The sequence below is a fragment of the Vigna unguiculata genome, unplaced genomic scaffold (genome assembly GCF_004118075.2).
Source record: "Vigna unguiculata cultivar IT97K-499-35 unplaced genomic scaffold, ASM411807v1 contig_371, whole genome shotgun sequence".
Classification (NCBI taxonomy): Eukaryota; Viridiplantae; Streptophyta; class Magnoliopsida; order Fabales; family Fabaceae; genus Vigna; species Vigna unguiculata.
Genome location: NW_021011080.1, coordinates 31,544 through 58,260, shown reverse-complemented (window position 1 = coordinate 58,260; position 26,717 = coordinate 31,544). Strand labels below are relative to the sequence as shown.

Here is a 26,717-nt window from a genome sequence, read left to right as displayed (position 1 = left end):
GTGGTTTCTGGTGCGTCGCCGGCGAGGTGAGGAGGTGCGGCGGCGGCTGCCATGGTGGTGGAAGGAGAGAAGAAAATTAGGGTTAGGGTTTTGGGAGATGAAGATGATGACGTGGCAGAGTCTAAGTGGTCAATTTGGTGAGGTGGGGATTATGACACGTGGCGGCTTATGGTTGGCTAATCTTAAAAGGTGGGGATTGCCACATGGCATGATCTGGTTGAGTGGAGTTTAAGTGGTAGGAGGGGTGCAACTTAGTGAAAACTGGGGGTGCAGAATAGGTTTTTAGTGGTCCACTTTAGAAAGGAGTGTGCAAATAAAATCTGGGGGTGCATTTAGCTCCTGATTTATTCTTTTTCAGAATTTCTTGATTTTGGACTTATTTTGTAACTTTGAATATTTCAAAATCACATTATTAATTGACCAAAAATAAATTCCAGCTACATTAACAAACGTTAGAATATCCAATAATATTTTATGCAACTAAAATCAATTTTTATGCCACTTTCACCAAACTTACTCAATAAATCCAATAATCACAAATCCTAATTAAATCAATCTTTAAGCACAGAAAGTTCAATTAAATCCCCAAATTTAAATATTAAATGAGGTCAAAAATTTGAACTCATCAGCTACGCACAATAAAATATAAACAAATATATGAAATAAACATGTTTCCCAACCCAAAACAACGTAAGTACCAAACTCATAATTTCCAAATCACCCAACCATGACCTTATAGTCCTTCATGAGTCATATACATGAACTAGGTCTTGGGACTTCCTTGTGCTCCCACGAAACTAACTCATTCGTGGTTCAACCCTATGAGCCTCCCGCTCATAGTCCTGCCCTACAGACTCCTCGCTTGTAGTATAAACATCCAAGTCTCATAACTTGGACCCTGGCACGCACGCAATCATCATACGATGGACTCCTCGCCCAATAGTAGTCGACGGGAACATCACAGTTCCTTGCCTATCGTGTGCCCGACACATGCAATCACCATACTAAGGACTCCTCGCCCATTAGTAGCCGAAGGGAACTCAACCAGTTCCATGCCCATCATGTGTCCACCCACCGAGCACATCCCAGACCCCTAATGGACTTAGTCCTTTAAGCCCAAACATCACACCACATGCATAAACATCCTATACCTAAGATAAATTAGCCAAATCATACACACAAGAACACACAAACATGGAATTTCACATAAACTCGCTTAAGCTAGGGACCCTCGCCCAAGCTAAGCCCTCAGCCTTGCTTAGGCTAATTTACCTCGCCTGAGCGAGCTTAAAACAACAACCTCACCATGTATTCTCGCTTAGGCATGATCCTCTCACTTGGGCGAGCCACACATTCGCCCAAAACATCTCACAAACCTCGCCTAGACGAGTATCCAACCAAATACACAAGATCACACTTCGTGGACTCGCTTAGGCGAGCCACTCTCGCCTAGGCGAGAGTGTCAGTCGCTCAAGACTCCAAACCTCTCGCCTGGGCGAGATATCGTGCTCAAAATGGTACAAATTTCATCGTGATCTCGCTTAGGCGAGCCAATCTCGCCTAAGCGAGAACGTGTTTCGCCCAAACCCCACTTTGGTCATCTGAGCAAACTGCTCGACTCTGAACGCGTAATGGACTCCTACAACTCTCGCCTAGGCGAGAAGGAGTCGCTTGGGCGAAACTTGCAGAGTTTCGCCACTGCCCATACACCAAAAACACCAAAACAATGTCAATTTACACTCAATCCCTTTTCATTCGTTCTAAGTCATCAACCAATTCATAAAACGCCATGTAAACATGTTGGAATGTCCAAAATACAGGATTTGACCTCACATCAAAATTACAATACCAAAACCCCCATCAGGTTCTTATTTCATACCAACAAGACTTTTCACCCCACAACCCATTCACAATTTCTCAATTTCAATGCATATCAAACCAATTCACACCACACAGAAATCCAATTTAAGAACAAAACGCAGAAACCTAAGCAATATTGATGTACACGAAATCTCAGCACCCCTAACCTAGAATTAGTGATCAAAAATTGAGATGAGGAAATCCTTGATTCGCACTCTCCCTCTTGGTCTAGCCCTTGCACACTCACAACTCTTCTCACTAGTAAAAGAGATATTCATTTCTTAAAATATCCTATATATGTAGGCGGGAACAGGGGAAGGGGCCAGATTTATCTTGACGGGAGCAAGAGTAATAATAATGTTTATAATGCTACAGCAGCAGGTATAGTCAAAAAAATCATACGAAAAGAAAAAGGGGGATACGAAATCACTATAGTAGATGCATTAGATGAGCGTGAAGTGATTGATATTATACCTCCAGGACCAGAACTTCTTGTTTCAGAAGGTGAATCTATCAAACTTGATCAGCCATTAACAAGTAATCCTAATGTCGGTGGATTTGGTCAGGGGGATGCGGAAATAGTACTTCAAGATCCATTACGTGTTCAAGGTGCCTGCAAAAATAAAGCTTATTCTTTGCCCACCAAGGTTTGAACCCATGACCTTCCACTCATAAGGCCAAAGCACAACCACTATACCAAATCCTATTTGGTGATACACACAAATCAACATAAGTTTACAATACCAATCACATACTCATACATATCTTTAAAATCAATAATAAAACAACTACACATAATTGGCATACATAGGACTCGAACCCAAGTTCTCTCACACAATCAAAGTACTCTCAACCATATGAGCTAGCACTTTTCCACGTCACATTAAACAATAGTTAATGCCATAAAGGCGCTTTCTACCCGCATTTATTAATTAATTAAATATTTAATTAATTAATTTTCACGGGTCTTACATTTAGCGTCGTCGCCAACCTGTGTTTAATTCCAAACCTGAAGCTAATACTATTACTATGGGTGTTGCCTCTGATTTCCCATCTGAAAGGTACCATGTCACTAGCCCTGAGTTAAATTATGTTTTTAACTCAAACGATTGGTTTATAGACTCTGGTGCTAATGTTCATGTGTGTGCTAATAAAAAATTATTTTCTCTATATCAGGAAACAAGCACATGTACCGTGAGTATGGGAAATGGGAGCATTGCACATGTTCTAGGAGTGGGTCAAGTGAAATTAGAGTTGTCTTCTAGAAATTATCTTATTTTAAATGGAGTCTTTCATGTTTCTGAAATTAGAAAAAACCTCATAAGTACTTCTTTGTTAGTACAACAAGGTTACAAAGTTGTTTTTGAGTCCAATAGAGTTGTTATTACTAAACATGGTGTTTTTATTGGTAAAGGATATATTTATGATGGTTTGTTTAAATTAAGTCTTATGCCTTTTTCTTCTAATAAAATATATGATAGTTCTTCATTGACTATTACCAATGTTGAAAGTTGTAATATGTGGCATGCTAGACTAGGCCATATAAATTTAAATTCTATTAGAAGAATGATGTCTCTTAATCTTATTCCTAAATATTCTATTGATTTGAAGAAAAAAATGTGAAATATGTGTTCAATCAAAGCAACCAAGAAAAGGTTTCCATACATGCATGAAAAAGAAAACTAATCTACTTGAATTGATACATAGTGATGTATGTGATAGTAATGATGTTTTAACACGTGGTGGTAAAAGATATTTTATTACTTTTATTGATGATTTCTCCAAATATTGTTATGTGTATTTAATAAACCACAAACATGAATTTTCTGAAAAATTCAAAATATATAAATTTGAGGTAGAAAATCAATTAGAAAGAATAATTAAAATCCTTCGTTCTGATAGAGGGGGTGAATATACATCTTTAGAAATGAATGCTTTTTGTGAAACTCGTGGTATTATTCATGAAACAACACCTCCCTATAGTCCTCAATCTAATGGTGTAGCTGGAAGAAAAAATAGAACTTTGCTTGATATGGTGAATGTTATGCTTACAAGTTCTGGTTTGCCAAAAAATATGTGGGGTGAAGCTTTATATTCAGTTTGTTATATTCTCAATATAATTCCTTATAAAGATTGTGATAAAACTCCTTATGAGTTATGGAAGCAAAGAGAACCTTTACTAAAATATTTTAAAGTGTGGGGGTGTCTTGCAAAGGTTAATATACCACCTAATAAGAAAAGAAAATTAGGAATTAAAACAATTGATTGTGTTTTTATTGGTTACTCTCTGAATAGCACCACTTATAGATTTTTGGTTATTAATTCTGAAGTGAATGAAATCTCTAATAATACTATTATGGAATCTAGAGATGTATTTTCTTTGAAAATGTTTTTCCTTTAAAAAATAAAATGACTAAAACTATTTATGATACTTCTACTTTTGGTTTGCCTTCTGGTGGTAATGTTATTTGTGGTGGTTTTAGTTCTGTTTTTCCTTCAAGTGAAAATGGTAATAAAAGTATTCAAAATAAGCCAAGAAAGAGTAAAAGAAAAAGAAAAAGCTAAAGATTTTGGACCTGACTTTTATTCTTTATGCTTGAAGATGATCCTAAAACTTTTGGTGAAGCAATGAGATCTATTGATGCTCCTTTTTGGAAAGAAGCTATTAATAATGAAATGAATTCACTTAAAGAAAATAAAACTTGGTTTTTAACTGATCTTCCTCCTGGTTGTAGAAGTATTGGATGTAAATGGATTTTTAGGAAAAAATTAAGGACTCATGGGTCTGTAGATAAATTTAAGGCAAGACTTGTTGTTATTGGTTGCCAACAAGTAGAAGGTGTAGATTTCTTTGATACATATTCACTTGTTTCAAAAATCACTACCATTAGAGTTTTGATTGCTCTTGCTTGCATTTTTAATTTACAAAATCATCAAATGGATGTTAAAACTGCATTTTTAAATGGTGATTTGGAAGAGGAAATATATATGAAACAACCTGAGGGCTTTATTGAGTCAGGGAAAGAAAATAAAGTGTGTAAACTTGTTAAGTCTTTATATGGTTTAAAACAAGCACCAAAGCAATGGCATGAAAAATTTGATGAAGTTATTATTTCATATGGTTTTCATATTAATAATAGTGATAAATGTGTGTATGTAAAACAATATGATGATGGTGTTTATGCTATTTTATGCTTGTATGTAGATGACATTAATATTTGGTACCAACATAGATGTTATAAATGATGTGAAACATATGTTGTCCAGTAATTTTGTTATGAAAGACCTTAGTCCTATAGATGTTATTTTGGGTATTAAGATTTTACAAAAAGATGGTGATATTATGTTAATGCAGTCTCACTATGTTGAGAAATTATTGAAGAAATTTAATTATTCTGATGTGAAACCTGTTTAATGCCTTTTGACCCATCTATTGAACGAAAGAAAAATTTAGGTGAAGGCATTTCTTCTCATAAATATTCTCAAATTATTGGTTCCTTATTACATTTGACAAATTTCTCTAGACCTGATATTGCATATGCAGTTGGTAGATTAGGGAAATATACACATAATCCTGATCATTCTCATTGGACTACATTAGAACGGGTGTTTAAATATTTGAAAGGAACCATTAATTATGGAATTCACTATACAAAATTTCCTGCTGCTATTGAAGGATATAGTGATGCAAATTGGATTTATGATTCTGATGAAACAAAGTCAACCACTAGTTATGTTTTTACTTTGGGTGGAGGTGCAGTATCATGGAAATCTGCTAAACAATCTATTATTTCACGATCTACCATGGAAGTAGAGATTATTGCTTTAGATACTACTACTGCTGAGGCAGAGTTTATTAAAAATTTCTATATGATTTACCATTGTTAAATAAACCCATACCTCCTATTTCAATGCATTGTGATAGTCAAGCTGCCATATCTAAAGTTTCTAGCAAAAAACTTTAATAAAAAAAGAAGGCATCTCAGAGTGAGACATAAATCTATTAGAAACTTAATTACTAATGGTATTATTTCTCTTGACTTTGTCAGGTCAGAAAGAAATATTGCGGATCCGCTTACCAAAGGGTTGACGCGTCAACAAGTACTTGAGTCGTCGAGGGGAATGGGACTAAAGCCCATAAATTAGTTGCAACAATGGACACCCATCTCCATATGAATGGCGATCCCATGGAATGGAGTTCAATGGGTAACAACAAAGTTGTTTGTTGACTAAAGTACACCAATTGATTTGATTAAATGTTATGTCTCATTCCTATGCGAGGTGTACTATAAATTGTGACAATAATAAGGTTGAGGTATATGTATTATTATTATTGTTAGAAATATTAATATAATTTAAAAAAAAAATAAAATAAAATATTGTTGTTACTGGAGTTTTAATACAATGTTAATTGCAGAGTTAAATTCTATTTCTGTATAAACAGTTTTTATTCTTTCATTGATTTGAAATTATTTTTGGTTTAAATCAGTTTGATGGCCATTTACTCCTGTGTCTCCTTTTCTCACCTATAAATACCACCTAGTTTCATAAGGAATAGACACACAACAAACACTAGAGTTCTTCCTCTCAACAGTGTTTTTCTTTTCCTTCTCTATATTATCTCTTAAAAATAGTGGTGTTCATAAGATTCAGAGATCCTTCGCTGCACTCAATCGATCTGACGGGTTGTTGTATCTTGGGGGAGGAGCGCATATATTGAGTATTGTCTTGTACAATAGGAGCATTTTCTCTCTAAGGATAGCGCTCAGCGTGCCTCAACCCAGGCTTACTCTATCCTTATCTCATTTACATATTTACATTATCTTTATATTGTTATTGTTTGTTATAAGAACAATCTGACTTGATCATCTCTTTATCCATATTTCTATATTGTTTATGCTTTATCATTATTTTTTTCTAACACATTCTTCTCTATAAGTAATTATTTATAATTAGGGCAAGAAGACTTTTTTCACCAAACAAAAACAGCCGCAAGTGCTCAAGCAACATTTAGTTACTTGTCACATCACACACACATGAGAAGACACGAGGCAATATCGGATAACAAGTTAGAATGATCAGAACAGAGTACATCTAACAAATCTAACAAATGATAGACTTCTTTAAATAATCACAAATTTTAAAATGATTATTTAATAAATAATGTAGTTAATTGTTAAATTTCATAATAATTACAATAATATATATTATATTGTTAACTTTGATTTATTATTTGTTAAGGTTAGTTCTTGAAACTAAATATAAATATGTATAAAGTCAATTAATTAATTCATTCATTTTTTGAGTACGGGTTATGAGTTGTTTAGTTGTATTGTACAGAAATTCCTTTTTGCTATACGGAAAAAACAAAGATAAAGATTTAGATGAGGAGAAAGAGACAAAAGATAGAGAATTTATTTGATTTGCTATGATATGTTAAAAGAAATATAAATAATTAATGCAGAAAAGTCTAATAATTCATACAATAATATTTTTCTTGTTGCATTAATGATGGCATCTTAAGCATTTTAATCTAAATTTGATTTCAACGAGTCAATTTATAAAAATTTGTTGTTATTCATTAATTTCAAGCTAACTAATTGATGGATGATAATTAATGATATATTTCCATGAAGATTTGTATGGTCTAATTACAATTAATTTATATAAAGTTAGTAGTTACAAAACTTATATTTGTCGTTATGCATTAAATATTTGAAACAGATTTAATTTGTTGAAAATGTTTGATTGTGATTGAGAAGAGACAAAAATAAGAAATAAAAAGAGACCAACGTAAACCTTTTTATTCACTGTTCTCCCTCAGGCTTTTCCATTTCAGTTTCTCCTTTGGTTCTCCCTTTTGGCTTTTGCCAGGTATAGTTTCAAGAAACTAAAGTATTGTTGAAGTCTTGTGTGTTTTACACCGTTGAGTTTTATTGGTTGGTATTGATTGTTTTTGGTATGTGTTGTTTTGCAGAAAATGGGTCGTGCAAGAGTAACCTTAAAACAGATCTCGAGTGAAAGATGTCGCAAGACAACTTTGGCGCGAAGAAAGAGAGGACTGATGAAGAAAATGTGGGAATTTTCGAAGAGGTGCGGTGGTGAGCAGTGTTTGATTGTGTATGATGATGATGGTGATGTTGAAGCAGTGACTTCGCCCCAAAACCCTATAGAAATACATTCGATGATTCAAAAGTACTATGAAACTCAATTAAAGAATGGGAGACCTCACAAGACTTACGGTATTCAAGAGTTTTTTGAGAACAGAAAGAACATGATTGAAGCTGAGATTTCCAAAGTTCATAAAGAAATCAGCAGCATCAAGTACCCAACTTGGGATCCAAGTTTCGTGAACATGGAAGAGGATGAATTGAGGGCCTTCTGTGCTCATGTGGATGCCAAAATTCAAGCCTGTGATGAGGGAATTAAATTGTTGAAGAACAAGAATGTACCCAATCTGATGCAGAATTTCGATGAAAATAGTTATTGTTGAGAAACATGGAAGAGGGTGGGTTTAGTTTTGTGCCAAACATGCCTCAGGAAAACATCTCTCAAAGCCAACCACTGCTTCAAGATTTTATGGAACTTTATGATAAGAATTATGAAGCAGTAGATGTGCCACTGAATTCAACCAATCAACTCAGTGAGTTGGAGTTTGAGGAATTGATTTGGAACTTTCTAATTGTGATTCGTCTTATCAACCATGTCATCTTCCTCATCAATCTCTCTTGCCAACCATTTCTGCTCAATATCAAAATCAAACCAATTACTATAGCATGCTTTCTTTTTACTGAACTTGGTTTTGTGTTATTGTTATACCATATGTCGTCTTTCTTTAACACTAAATTAGTTTTTGGCATCTTCTTAGTTCATGCTGCTTTGTTTAGGTAATGTACGTTTCATCTTAATTGCAGTAAAAAGTGCAGAATTTTACTTTCATATGTTCTGTTCATTCAGAGTATCTATCATATGCCCCGTACGATTTGTTTTTCTCTAACTATTCGTGGTTTAAAAAGATTATCCAAATTTCGTTCAAAAATAATTTTAGTAGACTATGTGAATTATTCTTGTTCTTGATCTTCTTTTTCTCATACAGCGTAGATGTTCTTTTTCTCATATAGCGCGCGTCCTTATCTTATCTTGTACGAGGGAACAATTTTCTAAAACTTAACGAACTTTTCATATTACAAATGTTATTTGCTAATGAAAGAAAATATGATGTTATAACCAATAGATTAAGTGGAAATGTTCCATGATTTATTAATAATTATGTCATACATATACTTTTTTTCAAGGAGTGACGAATTCTTTAAACGAAAACAATAACATGGTAAATACTTATGTATAAATAGTAAATATAATATAAAAACGAATGAGTAACATGAATGTTGTTTATAATTTGTCCAGACATAAGTAATTTTGAAATAAAAACTTGTGATGCTTGGTTCTCGAATTATGCATAAAGAGAAAGAACTGCTTACTAAAAGGAATGTATAATGTGTACATCTTGAAAATTATAATAATTAAGAAGATAAATAAATAAGATTAAATAGATATTGTAAGTAAAAAATAAAAGAATTTATTATTTATTTAATTTATAATATTCATTTTATTTAAAAGATTATTGTCATAAGAGATAAAACAGTTTATTAATTTAAGAGATTTATTTTATTTAAAGATAATATTAATTAAAAATATTTTTGAAGATATTTTTTTAAGAGTTAGAACGACTAAAGGGATGTATAAACTCAAAATATAGAAATATATTTAAATTGTTTCTTTATCGATCTTCCTTTGAATCCCATAAAAGATAATTGGATTTTCGGATTAATGATAAAAAAAATTAACTTTGGTCATTGTTCTATTTTTTATTACCTTTTAAACTGCAATGGAACTTCTTCAAGAAAACAAATCTCAAGATGTGTATTTATTTCTAAAGATAAAAATTAGTAATACAGAGTTACAATTTCAAATCAAATTAAAACAGATTTTTTGAAACTTTTTATCAAACAACAAAAAAAGAGAGAAAGATCAAAGACATACACACATAATTTTATAATGGTTCACTCAAAACTGAGTTACACCCAGTTAGTCAAGACTACATTAGTTTGACTTTGACTACTTCAAAAATTTTAAGAAATCTACCAAGATTACACTTTCGAAAATATAAAACTACAACAAAAATCTTGAATCTCACAAGAATCTCAACAAGACACGACAAGACCACAACTTGTAGATATGAAATCCTACCAGGAAACACCTAGAAACTTAAGAAAGATCAAACCTTGGTGATGACTTGTAAAGACGATTTTTTAACCGTTGTTAAATTAGACGTCATTAAAAGGTTGGAGAATCCATGACGGTTTTAAACCGTCATTAAAATTTTTAAAAACGATGATTGTTCTAGATTCTAACTGTTGTTAAAAATTTAAGGTTTGCTTACAGAGGTTGTGTAAGACCCGTTAAATTAATTAATAAATGCGAGTAGAAAGAGCCTTTATGACATTAATTATTGTTTGATGTGACGTGAAAAAGTATTAGCTCAAGTGGTTGAGAGTACTTTAATTATGTGAGAGGACTTGGGTTTGAGTCCCATGTATGCCAATTTTGTGTTTGTTGTATAACAACAAAACGATTTAATTTGTTTTAATTTTTTTTGAAAATCTCCGTGTGAATGGAGAATCAGGGTTACGTAGTTCTTTTGAAAAGTCTATTTGGAAAATTATTTGAAAATGATTTAATTTGTTTTACAATTTGAAAATCTTTTATTTAAATTTTAGTATTATTTTAAAATTGGTGTCATGCGACGCGAGCGGTCGGATAGACACTTCAAGTAAATTCTTTTTTTTCTAATCTTTTATTTTTTTAATCATTTATAAATTTTTAATATTTTTTTAAAGTTATTTTAGAGTAGTTGTGGATGTCATTGCGACGTGAGCAACAAAATAGATATAAAAGAGTAAACAAAGAAAGTTATATTTTAATTTTAGATCATTTGTATATATTTTTAAAAAACAGCAAAAGTCTAAATTGGATATCATGCGACGCGAGCGGTCAGACAGACAACAAAGAAAGGGGAAAAATATATTTTTATGATTAAAAAAAAGAATGAAAATTGAAAAAAAACTAAATAAAAAAAAATGAAAGAATTCAGACGTACCTTAAAAAATTTTCAATATCTCCTCACCTTTTCTCTTTTCTTTTTTTTTGCTTCCTTTTCTAATATTTTTGTGTTTGTTTGTCCAATAAAGATAAAGATGAGAGGTGTCTATGTAGGTGGTAATGAGAGGAAGAGAGAGTGTAGAGAATGTTTTCTTCTTCTTCTTCTTTTTTTCTACCTCCTTCGATATGTTTTTTTTTGTTTTGAAAGAGAGATAAAAAATGGGGTGTGTATGTGGAAGTCGTGACGTGAAAGAATTAGAGAAGTGTAGAGAATTTTTCTTTTTCAGTCCCTTTTTCATATGACAGAGTACATATTTATATTCACATATTGCAATCTCAATGCAATCTCAGCCTTAATTGTAATGAACAATATAAGGAAGGAATTGGTTATGATAGCAACACATTATGGGAATCAAATCATAGTAAATCAGAGCACAAAATCAATCCCAAATTAGTAATATTGATTCTAACGATTAACAAATCAGAGCACAAAATCAATCCCAATTACTAATATTGATTATAACCATTTGAAGAAATATTTCTTCTAATTATTAGAATCATATCACTAATTTCTCTTCCAGGAACAAGGGTAGAAAGCAGGGTGAGTTGTTGGGCTCATGAGAAGAAATGCAATAATTAATAACAAATTGGGCTCTTCCCTCTTTATTCCTTTTTTTTTTCATCTCTCTTATTTTCTTTTTTTTTCTAAAATTAAAGTTTGAAAATCTTTGAAGAAAATAATGTTTCACATTTTATTTATTTATTTATTTATTTATTTTTGAAAATAAATTTATTTACCCGGACGAAATTGGTTGTTGACAGTGAGTGATATATAATCATAAGATTATAATGGTTATCACCAAATGTGAATTGGCATAGTGATTGTACTTTGACCTTATGAGTGGAAGGTCACGGGTTCAAACCTTGATGGGCATATAGTAAGCTTTATTTTTGCTAACTATTGGTTGTGGTTTGAAGGTGAAAAGGCAAAGAAAACCTAGCAGAAGGGTAACCCTTAGGTGCTGAAAAATCACCCAACTAAGTGACTTGAATAGCCATTAAGGCACTTATAAAAGGGGGGGGAATCCCACTTTTCTTCCCAATTTCAATCAAACATTCAGGTTAGGGGTGCTGAATTATGTGCATTTTTATATGGTTTGTGTTCCTGCATTTTGTTCTCAAATTGGAATTTTATGTGTTGTGGTTTCTGGTATAATGTACACTGCAATTGAGAATTTGGGAAGAGAATGTGGAGTGTCAAGTCTTTTGGGTATGAAACAAGAATGTGATGAGGGTTTCGGGTACTGTTATTTGATTCATGGTCAATTTATGCGTTTTGAGGATTCAAACATGTTTACAGTGTGCTTTAGAGTTTGATTGATGGTACATATTGAATGAACATGATTGTATTGTAAATTGGCATTGGTTTGGTGTTTTTGGTGCACGAGTAGTTGTGAAACTCTACAAGTTTCGCCCAAGCGACCCCTTCTCGCCTAGGCGAGAGTTGCAGGAGTCCTTTCAGTGTTCATACTCGAGCATTTCGCTCAGGCGACCAAGGTTGGGTTTGGGCGAAATACAGTCTCGCTTAGGCGAGATTGGCTCGCCTAAGCGAGGTCGTGAGGAAACCTGGTTGGTTTCGAGGGCGAAAACTCGTCCAGGCGAGGAGTTTTGTGGGTTTGAGCGAACCAGGGTCTCGGTCAGGCGAGACGGTCTCGCCTAAGCGAGATGTTGCGATCAAGTTGGATATGTGCTTGCATTATAGCTCAGGCGAGACTGAATTGGGTGTTTGGGCAAGAGAGGATCTCGCCTAGGCGAGAGGATCTCGCCTAGGCGAGAGGATCTCGCCTAGGCGAGATAACGTGATGAGATTGTTATTTTGAGCTCGCTCAGGTGAGGTAAATTAGCCTAAGCGAGGCTGAGGGCTTAGCTTGGGCGAGGGTCCCTGGCTTAAGCGAGTTTATGCGAATTGCCATGTGTTTGTGTACTAATTGGATTGTTTGCTTGTTATTTCCTAAAGGATAGGAAGTATATGCTTGTGTTTATGATGTTTGGGCTTGAAGGACTAAGTCCATTAGGGGTTTGAGATGTGCTTGAATGGTTGCACGCATGATGGGCATGGAACTGGTTGAGTTCCCGTCGGCTACTATTGGGCGAGGAGTCCTTAGTATGGTGATTACATGCGTTGGACGCACGATGCGCAAGGAACTGTTATGTTCCCGTCAGCTACTATTGGGCGAGGAGTCCATAGTATGGTGATTGCGTGCGTGCCAGGGTCCAAGTTATGAGGCTTGGATGATTTACTACAAGCGAGGAGTCTGTAGGGCAGGACTATGAGCAGGATAGGCTCATAGGGTTGGACCACGAATGAGTTAGTTTCGTGGAAGCACAGTGGAGTCCCAAGACTTAGTTCATGCATATGACTCATGAAGGACTATGAGGTCATGGTTGGGTAATTTGATAATGAGATACTTAATTATGTTATTTTGGGATGGGTGGCATATTTATTTCATGTATTTGTTTATATATATATATATATATATATATATATATATATATTGTGCATAGCTCACCCTTTCTATGTGTGTGTGGCGATGATCGGATAACTCGTTATTCGGGAGCAGATGATTTGATAGATGGGCCAGGAGATGCCTAGACTCGGAGCGAGGGATAGTCAGGAATTTTGTTTATATGTTATTATTTTGGTTTTTGAGATAAATATGTAAACCTTTGGGAGCCATGTGAATATTGTTTTAGTTTTATAAATTATGGACTCTTGGTTTTATGACTTATATATTAAAGTTTTAAATTTCCCGTGCTTTTGGGAAATAGTTTATATTAAATGCAGCATTTATTTTATTTCAAATTTTATTTATTAAAAATTAGTAATATTCCTTAGGGATGTTACAGGTTGTGTCAATTTCTCATGGGATGTTCACAAAGAATGCATTAGGTTTCACATGGGCAACTCGCAGAAGTTCGACACTATAAAAGGCCACCAGTGAAAGGATAAAGGCGTAGTGCGACAAGGAGGAGCTTCAAGGAGTGTGTAGTGTGGTGCAAAGGAGCTTTGCAGGATGTAGAGATTGCATGAGGTAGTGCGGCAGAGCCTCGTTACGGAGTAAGAAACGTTGTGCGACAGAGCTTCATAAGGTACAAAGGTTCGCCTTCGGACGATGTGGGGTGAAAACTAGCAATGGTTAGGAACCGCTGTTAAAAACTACCAAAATTACAAAATACGTCACTGTGTTTCATTTGACGACATTTGTTAGTTAGTTGTTATTATTTGATGTTGTAGAAGCCCATTTTGCATTAGTGGGAATTATATCTTTTAGTTTGATGTATAAAGGTACTTGAAGCAATTCTTAGCCTTGTATTTGTAAAAAAGAAGAACAATATTTATGTTCATTAATAATATAAAATATTGTAAGATCTTGTATCAATCCTAAGACATTACTTCTTTTTAGAATGTGCAATCTAGTGATCATTTTAGATAATTTTCCCCGTAGTGATCATTTTAGATAATTTTCCCCGTAAGATTTTTTGTTTTGTCTATGAGTGATTGTGTTTAAAATAATACTTAGTGGGTTACCAATAGTGGTTGCATTCCAAAGAACACCAAAGTTGTTAGATAAGAGTGGTTGCATTTTCAAATAATACTCGAGTTTTTTAGCTAAAAGCGACCATGTTTCAAACAATACTTAATGGTTTAGTCATAAGTGGATGTGTTTTAAACAATAATTGGTTTTGGCCAATTGTTGTGTTTAAAATAATACTTAGTGGGTTAGTCAGAAGTGACTACATTTCAAACAATACTTTATCTTAGCTAGGAAGGACTACATTCCAAAGCATACCTAGGGTCTTAGTTAGGAGTGACTACATGTCCAAATAATACACGATGTCGGTGTTGTTGGAGTTGACCAAGATTTGATGAATCCAACTTTTCTTTGAGTTGAGTAAGACTTGATCACCTTTCCTTGAAGATTCATGAAGTTTGATGACTTAGATGTGTTTATGAAGTGTGTTATGTTGATTGGGATTTTATGTAAGTTTCTTTTTGAGTAGTTTAATCTTATAATTATAATTAGAAAGTCATGTCAATGTGTGTTTGAAGAAAACATTTTTTTTTGAGATTTCTTATAGTGATTTCAAGATCATTCTCTATGTAAGAGAGAAATATAACGATTCACTTGTATTTTCTTCCCTTTTTGTGCTTGTAATGTTTAAAGAAAATTTGTTTCAATGTATTATTTTATTTGCATGTGGTTTTGTTGTTTCTAGATTAAGTTTATAGTCATGGTTTGATGTTAATGGTTTAGAAAGTCAATCCTTTAGGTTTAAGAATTAATTTTCTTTCCTAATTTGTGATTGGCTCAACAATGATCTCTAGTAGTTGGTGACAAGTAAACAGCCCAATCAACCTGATGAGAATAAAGTGATATTTTATCTTTATTTTTTGTTGACTTGTTTTAAAATCATATTTTCAAAAATATATTTTGAATTTGTTATTTCTAGAAATTTGTAATTTAGTCTACCTATTAAATAATTTAAATAATTATGAATTAGACAATTCAAAACATCTCTAAATTATACAATTTAAACTTATTTTTCAAATTATCCAAAATCATATTCTTGATTGGATAGTTCAAAACTTTATTTCAAATACGTAATTCAAAACATAATTTTGAATTGAATAAATAAGGATATAATGACAAAAATAATTTAGTCATTTTATTATATTACGGGTGGTAAAAGGAAATACGAGGGGCGCAGGAAGAAAATGTCGAGAATAGTTTCTCAGGCTTGTCCCGAAACACAGTCCTTACAACAAACGAAAGCCCAAAAACGAAGACAAACAAAATCCAAGGGTTTTAGGAAGAAACAAGAGAGAGATTGGAACTCTCCTGTTCTGAAGTGATTCATTCCACTTCTCTGCCATGAAGTTCCTTCGATCTCTCATTGGTATATTCTTCTTCTTCTTCTCCGTGTTCTACTATTTCTTCATTTTCTTGTACAAACTTTCTTTCACAATCTCATTTTCTCTTTCTTTTCGCTTTCCATAGCTCAATCACGTTATGCAGCTTTTTTCACAGTCTCGGTTTCTCTTTCTTTTCTCTTTCCGTAGTTCAATCACGTCATGCTGCGCTTGTCGGGTCACTGAATGGGGTTTCTGGACTCCGATTCTTCGCTGTTTCCACTGAAGAGTACGCCAAGAGAAACTATGCAAACAACGTTTCCGAGTACAACACTGTTTTGGGCTCTCTCACTGCACAAAGAAGGTTTTGTCTCCTTTTTTTTTAAATAAAAAATGGGTTAATTAATTATTTTGAGCATCCCATTTGTTTGAATTTTGCCAAGTTTGAATTTTTGTATGAGGGGTTTATTTGGTAGGAATTTCTTGCTGAGAGATGTGTATCATGATATGATGCTTGATGGGGTGAAACCTACGCGCGACACTTTCCATTCCCTTGTTGTTGGAACTATGAAAGGAGCTAGGATGCAAGATGCTTTCTTCTTCGTGGACCAAATGAAAACTATGGGTTTGCTCCCTGATGTATGTACTGTTTTTATATCATTATTCATAATTTTTGCTTGAATAGTTTTCCATTTTGGGTGTGACGAGGTGTTGGAATGGACTTATTGATATTGAATGTAATACTTGAATTTATATGCTGAGAAAGGGGTGCTTAACAAATTTAGGTTGATCATCGCCTTGCAGAAATCGATATCATTGCTTGATATTCAATTTGGTACTACTGGCATATAATGAGATCTGAAGTTGAGATATTGAACTAGTTTTGTTGCTTTCCCCGTGTTTATTAACAAGGGGAAGGGATAAGAGTGGAATGATTATACTTGAAAGTGTTGTAGTTCGATATCTTTAGTTTGCTGCGTTGAACTTTTATTTTCTGGGTCTCTTCCTTTTATAATAACTTTTAGAATTTAGAATATGGACACTCTTGAGTGATAAAAGAAGGTTTTGAGGTTCTTTTATTCTTTATAGTCTTTTTTGCGTTTCCGTGCTATTGTAGATCAGAAGATACTTTTGTTATTTTTGTACACATTTTTGCATGAAAAGGTTGTTGGGAGCTTGAATGTGTGTCCCATAATGATTTTATCTAGTAGTTTGTATCAGCAGATGCCATTAGGCCACAAAACATTTTGATGTGTAATTTGTATATCCTCTATGTTGGTCTATGACAGTTGTTTCATGTTGATGACGTAGGTTACTTTGTACAACTTTCTGATTTCGACTTGTGGAAAATGCAAGAACTCTAATAAGGCTATTCAGGTACTTATGACTATTGCTTATAGTCAAGGATTTGAAGTATTACTATTTGTGTTTTTTGCTTCTTTCTCTTTAGATATATGATTTATTTGTTTTTTGTATGAAATGAAGATTTTGGAGGAAATGAAATGCATGGAAGTAAAGCCTAATGTACAAACCTACATCTGCTTGCTAAATGCTTGTGCTGCCGGTGGACGCATAGACCGAGTGTATGTTGCATCTACTTCTTGCACTATCTAATACTTTACTATAAATTACTTTTGCCCTTAATTCCTTCTCTCTATAATTCCATTGTCTGTTTTATACAATGCTTGTTGTTTTATTTTAAAACAGTGTTATGAAATTCTACTCTTAATGGCCTAACAAGTAAAACCTGATTTTCTACAAGATAATTTTTTTTCTTGTCTTTTGAGTAACGTAGGAGGTTTCGCTCTTCTAGTTGTCTGTTTTTTAGTACAAATTGTATATCAGCATCATCAACTCGTCACTTAGATATATTTTTTATTTTTTTGGAATATTTAAATTATATGTATTGAAATGTATTGATCCAGGTATGCAATTGTCCGTGATATGATAGCTGCTGGTCTGGGATTGAACAAGTTCTGCTATGCTGGGCTTATAGTTGCACACAAGAATAAGACACCTCTTGCTGATGATTTTTCTGCAAAAGTAGTTATCATTCCTATCTTTTTATTTGGAATCGTATATGCTGTATTTATCCAGTGATGTCTAAAACTTTTATTCTGTGGAAAAAGGTCATTGAGTTTGTGGAGAAGTCAAAGATGTGGTCTTCAGTTGAAACCAACAGTGCCAATGCTGAGAATGTGATGATGGGTGTTACTGATGAAGAATTATACAACCTACCAACAGCAGAATATATTCATAGGCGTGGAGGGTTTTTGAATCTACCATTTACAGCTTATCACACTGCATTTCATGCTGCTGCAGACCTAAAAAATGTTGAGGTATTAAGTGTCATGTCATGCATGTTAAAGTTTGGATGCTGTTAAATAATTCTTTTTACCATGCTTCTGCTTTATTATTCCAATGCCATTTGTTTGTATGTGGAATGAAATCATTCAACCATATGACTTCGAGATGTTGGATTTAATTATCAGCAGCATTAAGTCCTGTAAAAATTGGTTGCATGTGATATTTGAATATGGACATAAGTTGGGAGTTGGTGTCCCTTGTGTATTGTTGAGAATAAAGAAAATAGGGATTGAGATTAATCTCCCTTGTGTATAAACCACACATAGGGTAATCTATTTATAATAGAGAAAGGTACAAGTAAAAAGAGTAACTGAAAATAAAAAGATTAAATAGAAGATATTGTTTGATATTGTGGTTATCAATATCTAACAATATCTTAATAATATCAAACAATATCTAACACTCCCCCTCAAGCTGGAGCATACAAATCGTATGTGCCAAGCTTGTTACAAATATAATCAATTCTAGGCCCCCGTAAAAATTTAGTAAAAATATCTGCTAATTGATCACTTGAGTTAACAAACTCAGTCTTGATGTCTCCAGACATAACCTTTTCTCGAACAAAATGACAATCAATCTCAATGTGTTTGGTCCTCTCATGAAAGACAGGATTAGAGCTAATATGAAGAGCAGCCTGATTGTCACACACAAGTGTCATTTGAGTAACATCTCCAAATTGTAACTCTTGAAGCAATTGCTTGAGCCAAATAAGTTCACAGGCAGCTGAGGCCATAGCTCTATATTCTGCTTTTGCACTGGATCTTGCTACAACACTTTGTTTCTTACTTTTCCACGAGATCAAGTTACCACCAATGGAGACACAATACCCAGATGTAGATCTTCTATCAGAAGGAGATCCTGCCCAATCAGCATCTGAATAGCAAACAACTCTTGTATGATTATTAGAACCATATAACAATCCTTTTCCAGGAGATTTTTTAATATACTTCAAGATGCGAATGACTGCATTCCAATGATCTTCACATGGAGAATTAAGAAATTGGCTTACCACACTGACTGCAAAGGAAATGTCAGGACGAGTAACGGTAAGAAAATTCAATTTCCCAACCAATCGTCTATACTGCTCAGGATCAGATATAGGCTCCCCCTGATTTGGTAGAAGTTTAGTATTGGGATCCATGGGTGTATCAATAGACTTTGAACTCATCAACCCAGTTTCTTCCAGAATATCCATGGCATACTTTCTCTGAGATATAACAATACCATCATTAGACTGTGCCACCTCAATACCCAAGAAATATCTGAGTTTGCCAAGATCTTTGGTCTGAAAATGGTGACAGATATGTTGTTTCAACTGAGAGATGCCATGGTTGTTACTCCCTGTAAGAACGATGTCATCAACATATACTATCAAGTAAACACATCCAGCACTCGAGTATTGATAAAAGACAGAATGATCTACTTCACACCGAGTCATACCAAATTGCTGAACAACATTGCTAAACTTTCCAAACCAAGCTCTAGGAGATTGTTTTAGGCCATATAGGGATTTGCGAAGACGACATACCATCCCAGAAGACTCTCCCTGAGCAACAAATCCAGGAGGTTTCTCCATATAGATTTCTTCTTGCAAATCACCATTGAGAAAAGCATTTTTAACATCTAGTTGATAAAAAGGCCATTGTTGAAGAGCAGCCATGGCGATAAATAAACGAACAGAAGCCATCTTTGCCACGGGGGAAAAAGTATCTCCATAATCCAACCCAAAAATTTGAGTATAACCTTTGGCCACAAGACGAGCTTTGAGGCGATCAATAGTACCATCAGGTCCAACTTTGATAGCAAACACCCACCTGCAACCAACAACAGATTTTCCAGATGGCAACGGGACCAGTTCCCAAGTTCCACTGTTATGAAGAGCACTTAATTCATCTGTCATGGCCTGACGCCAACCAGGATGGGCTAAAGCGTCACAGACAGTTTTTGGAATGGTCATAGAAGAAAGAGAGGAAAGACATGTATAAAAAGGTAATGACAATCGATGATAACTCAGTAATATAATGGGGAGAGGGATTACGGGTAGAACACATACCTTTTCGGAGGGCAATGGGAACTAAGGTTATATATAATGAAAAATTAAACTATTAAAATTATGACAAAAATATTTAATAACCAAAATTACTGATTTTTTTATAATATACCAAACAAAATAAAATAACAAAAATTCTCATCCGTTAAGTTTACCTTTATCAAAGCCAGTGGATGCGATTAACTTTCCCATCGTGGGGAGATATGATTAAAGCTTCGATCACCATTATAATTCATATATTTTCCTTAATTTGCAATCGTTATTTCAAATTTTTTTTTTCTCCCCTACAAGTTCACTAAATTCAAATACCTTTTTATAAATAATTTTTCAATTCACAATTCAATTTAAGCACTTGTAAAGAGTGAATGGGATAAGTCACAACAAGTTGAGTCAGAAATAAGTTAACTCAATTCTTATTTTTTGATAAATTAAAAATTTTGTAACTTGATTTAACCCAACAATTAAATGGATTGACTTACTTAAAAAATATTTTTTAATTTATTTTATATATTTATTATATTATAATTAAAATAAATTTAATTTTTTAGATTAAATATATTTATAATTCTAAATTTAAATGTAAAATTAAAATTTCTCTATAGTTGGTGAGTTCGATTCGAATTTGCGATAAGTTGGATTGATTTAGGATTGTGAATACATTCTAACCTCTATTTACAACAACCTTTCAATAAATTTACATAATTACACAATTAATATTTTATGACAATAGTTAAATGAAAATCAATTCATAATTAATTTTCTATGATAATAGTTAATTGAAAAACTAATTCAAATAATTAAGTTTCAAAATCCAATTAAATCAACAATTACATCCTTAGTTGAAAACTACCATATACTTCCACATCTTAAAAAATCTCGAAAAGATAATCTGTGGTGGATATCTAAAACTGGAACCAACTAATCCCTTAGGAAAAAAAAATGTTTGGGGTCATATGGCCCTTAAGAAAAATAATTTTTTAATAGTGTGGATAGAATATAATATATTACAATGGAGTCGGCACTTTGCACTTTTGGGTCTCTTTGCCATAGTGTCTGTCACCTTACCCTTCAGAACAAACACGACAACATCTCAGAACTTCCTCTTACCTTGTATATATAGATACATATGTTATGAGTCTCTGGTGTCCCAGACAAAAATTATTAAAAAAGAGAAAAACTTTTCCAACCCCAACTCAATATTTTGTCCAAATTCATTGTTTCAGCGTCAACCATGAGGCGACACTTATCAAAATTCTTTCACTACCCAATTGGGTTTAACCTATCAAATTCCTTTCCGGTGAGACCCCTCTCTCTCTCTCGGTTTGTTTAGCTTATTCTTTTGGTGATGTAACTGGTCAATCAAGTTGGTTGTAATGGATTGAAAATTGACGTTTTGGAACACATCTATGAAGTTAACTGAATCGTTCATGCCATGTCAAATTTCGGGTATAAACTTATAATTTTCCTGTTCTATCAGGATCATGGAAAACCCCCTCATTGTACTTCAATTCAGTTTCTTTTTTTATCGAATGCTCACTTCAATGATAAGTTATAGTGATACCCATTTACATGCAGATGAGAACTGTTATTTTATTTCTTGTCCTAAGAGTACTGGTTAGCCTGTGCTAGATTCATGCTTTGTGTGTTAATCTGGGGTGTGGTGGTACTAATATATGTGCAAATTCAGTAATAAACTTGTACTCCTCCTCTGGTTCTACCAACCTAGAAAATGCAAAAATCAATCACTTAGTTGTTCCATTTTAATATAAATTAAGTTTTTACCGTATGCGTACTTGAAGGATTAAATATTGATACCCAGATGATTATTTTTTGTTGTTTAAGAATTTATTAATCTGGGGTTTTGGTGGAGTTTATATGTGTTCAAATTTTGTTTATGAAAATGTGGCTGGCATGTGACACTAATTTTCTTGAAGCAGTTGAAATGTGATGTGAGTTCGTTCTGTGCTGCCAATAGTATTCGTCAAGGTTTGTTCGGTGGACACTTGAATGAATGTGCCACAAGAGCTTTGGCCACTACATCTTGTGCTTCGGTGTCTGAAGATCTGCCAAAGGATAATTCCGTCTCTGATATGTTGGTAGATTCATTTGGAAGGCTTCACACATACTTGAGAATATCTGTAACAGAGAGGTGCAATTTAAGGTGTCAGTATTGTATGCCAGCAGAAGGTGTGGAACTCACTCCTAGCCCTCAAATTTTGACAAAAACTGAGATTCTACGATTGGCAAATCTGTTTGTAAGCTCCGGGGTAACTAAAATACGTTTGACGGGTGGGGAACCAACTGTTAGAAAGGATATTGAAGACATATGTTTGGAATTATCAAACTTGAAGGGACTGAGAACATTGTCCATGACTACCAATGGTATTGCTTTAACGAGAAAACTTCCAAGGCTGAAAGATTGTGGGCTTACTTCCCTCAACATTAGTGTAGACACTTTGGTACCTGCAAAGTTTGAGTTTATGACCAGACGCAGAGGGCATGAAAAAGTTATGAATTCAATTAATGCTGCCATAGACCTTGGATTTAATCCAGTTAAGGTATTTCTTGGTTACATATCATTACTTTTTGCTAGTGTTTCTCATTGATCACCTTCCCATGAGCAGCTACCCTTTTGCTCAAATTCATTAAGTTAATCAAATGAATTTTTCAACAAGGGTGCATAACCTCAGGTAAATTTCATGTCACTGATGGATGAATTTTAAGGTATCTTTGATGTTTCTCTGCATTTCAGGTCAATTGTGTTGTAATGCGAGGATTCAATGATGATGAGATCTGTGATTTTGTTGAGCTGACCCGGGACAAGCCAATTGATATTCGCTTTATAGAGTTCATGCCTTTTGATGGGAATGTTTGGAATGTCAAGAAACTTGTACCCTACTCAGAAATGTTGGATACAGTGGTAAGGTAGAATTCAGACTGGAGGCCTAACTTTTATACTACATTTTGTTGTTCTCTTATAGCAGATAGAGACCCTTTATAACCATCATTACCAAACAGATGAAACAGTTTCCAAGCTTAAAAAGAGATCAGGATCACCCTACAGATACGGCCAAAAATTTCACAATAGATGGGCATGAAGGTAGAGTTTCGTTTATCACATCAATGACTGAGCATTTCTGTGCTGGTTGCAATAGATTGCGGCTACTTGCTGATGGAAACTTCAAAGTCTGTTTATTTGGTCCTTCGGAGGTAAGTTATATTCAAATCATCAAAGCTCAGTGTACTATGCTTGTCCCCTAAACCTGGTGATGGTAATTGGGCTAAAATCTGTGATGTCACTTCTATTTGAATACTTAATGTTTTTGGTGAATCTGTAACGCTAAACTTGATGATAGTATATGAAGTCTGGATGCTTAGTACGACATGAGTACGTACAACTACAGGAATACGATGATCTTTTTGAAATTTAGGATATGCTATGTTTTGGATTCTTAACAAAACATTATAGATGCATAATATCGGTGAAGAAAGAGAGAGTGGGGGTAATTTCTCATTAATTCATGATTATGATGATCGCAATTTAATTTAAAAAATTGATATGAATGGAGAAGTATCAGTATTTGACATGGGAACAAACACCTTGATGTTTCCATTTTGAGTATCAGGGCATCGTAGATCATATTAATTGCAGGCCTTCTAAATGTACCGGTAAATGAATTGGATAGTTTGGTGATGAGGGTGAAGGACTCGGGATTAAGAAATTGGTATTTAAGGCCTATAAATTTTTTGGCAAGTAAAATCAAGACTTTCTATGCAAACTTTTAGCAGTCTTGTCTTTTAAGGAGTGTGACTGATTTCTTGCAGTTAGCTGTTTCAATGGCTGAGTATGGTTCTGGGAGTTGTTTACTTTTGGATTAGTACTTTGAAACTGTGATGTCTACTGTCAGTTCTGAATTCTTGATATGGTACATACTCGATAATGGGGAAAAGGGAAACTATCTGCCAACTCATAATAGAAAAACATAACTTCAAATATTTGTTTACAAAGATTGAAGTTCCCTGCAGAAAGTGGATTCCTGTAGTGAATCTTGATATTTGTCTGTAAATGGAAGATTTGATACACATTAGGACATGGTCTTTGCGAACATTAAAATATGGCTCTACCTCATACAATATTTTGGATTGAACATGCACTGTCTTGCCTCTTCTTTCCATTGCACATGCTATTTCATTTGATATTCTATTTATTTGATTACTTGTAATTGATTTTTTAGGCGCACTAATATACTTTCATCATTATTTTGAATTCTTAATCATTTCTGAAAATTTTCTTATCAATGAAACTGATAAATATTTTCCCTATTCAAGACATGCCGGTCATTATGGATGTTATCTCTACCATTTATGTTCAAGTTAAAGGTGCTTGATGTATGTATGGATGTTGACATCAGTCGGGACAATAAAACGTGTCATGGCATACATATAGCATCTTTAATGAGAGCTTCATTAAAAGATTTTTGTGATTTTCTTATATGGATCGTGTTTCAGGTTAGTTTAAGAGATCCTTTGAGATGTGGTGCAGAGGATCATGAACTTAGGGAGATAATAGGAGCAGCGGTATGCACTTCTTCTGATTATTATTGCTAAATCTCAATTGTGTTGTAATGATTTATAATGTTTTTATTTCTTTACCAGGATTTATCATCCTTTTAATATAATGATGCTGCTGCAATAGAATTTCACTCACTGCTATTTTAATTTAACATGGTAGTGAACCTTTATTAAAAAAGATATACTTTAGGAATAAGAGGAGCATAGCAAGAAGGGACAACACACCCCACAACCTAACTGAAAAGGAGTTAGTTAGAGATTATGTATATATGGAGAAAAAAGTGGGTGGGGGTGATAGAGTTAGGTGAAGTTTAGCTCATTTGGCAATCGGTATACCCTTATAATGTAACTATTCTTATAATGATGCATGGATATGATGCGTGTATCGGATATGGTACGTATCGGATATATCAATACACTTATTTTGAAAACAATAAGGTATGATACGTTATATATGCATATTGAAAAATTTTACAAAAACCTTAAAACATGATAAATATATATTGTTATTGTGTGAATTCAAATTAAAATCAAATATCTTAAAAACTGTCAAAATAAAAAGTTATAAATTATTTTTATCACAAAAAGTATTACAAGTTTATAGATTAGATACTTTATTGATAAATATCGGTAAAGTATCAGATATTGATACGTGTCAAACATGAATACATGACAGATTGAGGTATCAGTGCATCATAACTTATCACCTTCAACCTCTAGACTAACGTGAGCATTTCCATTGAATAATATGTTACTGACTCACTTCTTTCCTATGATTTTCCATCTGTTTGCTCTTGTCCTAGTAAGCTCTTTGATTGCTTTTGAACAACATAGTCAATAGTGGATCATAGACTACTTGAAATTGTGTGTCCAACTTTAGGTAAGCAATATTATGAGTGGTCTTGTACTATCCTATTTCTTAATGTTATCTTTCCTTTGTTCTAGGTGAAGAAGAAGAAAGCTTCACATGCTGGCATGTTTGATATAGCAAAGACTGCAAATAGGCCCATGATACATATTGGTGGATAAGGTCTCTTCTTCTTCCTTTCTTTCATTTTTCCTATAAAGGTTATCCATTCAATCTCTAAAATATTTATTTTACAATTTACTGAGGCACATCATGATTTTTCTCTATTTCAGGTATCACACAGTGATAAAGTTACTTACATAGCAGGCAACCAGAGTAGTCCTAGTGAGAAGTACCCTGAATTGAATATTATCTGAGATCTTCATTGATACAATCTCACTACATGAAGGGTGATAGATTTTTCAACTATACCTAGCCACATATACTGTTAAATGTTGTTCCTTTGGATAGAACCCATTGTTGTTGTATCGAGTAATAATGCAAATTTGGGCTTTAAATTTTCTGATCATGTGTGACTCTTTCTTCATTGGTTTATGACTTTTGGGTCGTGTGTTAATCTTTCTTCATTGGTTGTTTGTTTACCAGTCAACTTTAGTTTCAGCATGGCACTGTATTTATTTGTTTTGTTGTAGACATGACAATGAAATTTTGAAAAGGTTGGTTATGCCCTGTTACATCATTGAATTTGTACTATGTATGCAGTGAGGTTGTTGACCAGGTCTTCATAGTGCTGCTTCTCAGACTTCATACGGCATTCCCAATTTTCTTTCCTTAGTTTATACTCTTACCCGGAAATTGAAGGAACAACTCTAATCTAGATGTTACCAAGTTCTACTCTTGGGATCACTTCATGCTCCCTACCATTGCTTTTGTCATTTAGACCCTTTCTAATATCTCAACTTTCTAGGAACGCAAAATGTATGGAA

The 26,717-nt window shown here is 33.8% G+C and overlaps 2 protein-coding genes across 4 annotated transcripts; both read left to right on the top strand.

Annotated features, from left to right (window-relative positions):
* Positions 1-7,625: 7,625 nt before the first annotated feature.
* Positions 7,626-8,353, top strand: LOC114171877 (agamous-like MADS-box protein AGL82). The gene is made up of 2 exons (XM_028056656.1): positions 7,626-7,734; positions 7,838-8,353. The coding sequence occupies exon 2, from the start codon at positions 7,841-7,843 to the stop codon at positions 8,351-8,353; it is 513 nt and encodes a 170-aa protein (XP_027912457.1). The 5' UTR covers positions 7,626-7,734; positions 7,838-7,840.
* Positions 8,354-15,809: 7,456 nt separating this feature from the next.
* On the top strand, positions 15,810-26,475 carry LOC114171879 (GTP 3',8-cyclase, mitochondrial-like). 3 transcript variants are annotated; one of them, XM_028056658.1, is made up of 13 exons: positions 15,810-15,981; positions 16,145-16,298; positions 16,411-16,573; positions 17,246-17,311; positions 17,420-17,517; positions 17,860-17,977; positions 18,064-18,273; positions 22,289-22,909; positions 23,104-23,271; positions 23,370-23,561; positions 24,861-24,929; positions 25,869-25,953; positions 26,064-26,475. In XM_028056658.1, the coding sequence occupies exons 1-12, from the start codon at positions 15,957-15,959 to the stop codon at positions 25,950-25,952; spliced, it is 1,968 nt and encodes a 655-aa protein (XP_027912459.1). In that variant the 5' UTR covers positions 15,810-15,956; the 3' UTR covers position 25,953; positions 26,064-26,475. The 3 variants fall into 3 exon arrangements, with proteins under 3 accessions (XP_027912459.1, XP_027912458.1, XP_027912460.1); XM_028056657.1 differs by having other exon boundaries at positions 22,286-22,909; XM_028056659.1 differs by lacking the exons at positions 24,861-24,929; positions 25,869-25,953; positions 26,064-26,475 and having other exon boundaries at positions 22,286-22,909; positions 23,104-23,276; positions 23,370-23,422.
* Positions 26,476-26,717: the final 242 nt, after the last annotated feature.

What these genes read in the sequence shown, in the direction of transcription:
- LOC114171879 (XM_028056657.1), top strand. Translation starts at nt 15,957, where the DNA reads ATGAAGTTCCTTCGATCTCTCATTG. An exon ending in TTGGATTTAATCCAGTTAAG is followed by an intron (nt 22,910 to 23,103) that starts GTATTTCTTGGT and finishes TCTGCATTTCAG; the next exon opens with GTCAATTGTGTTGTAATGCG. An exon ending in CAGAAATGTTGGATACAGTG is followed by an intron (nt 23,272 to 23,369) that starts GTAAGGTAGAAT and finishes ATTACCAAACAG; the next exon opens with ATGAAACAGTTTCCAAGCTT.
- LOC114171877 (XM_028056656.1), top strand. Translation starts at nt 7,841, where the DNA reads ATGGGTCGTGCAAGAGTAACCTTAAAACAGATCTCGAGTGAAAGATGT.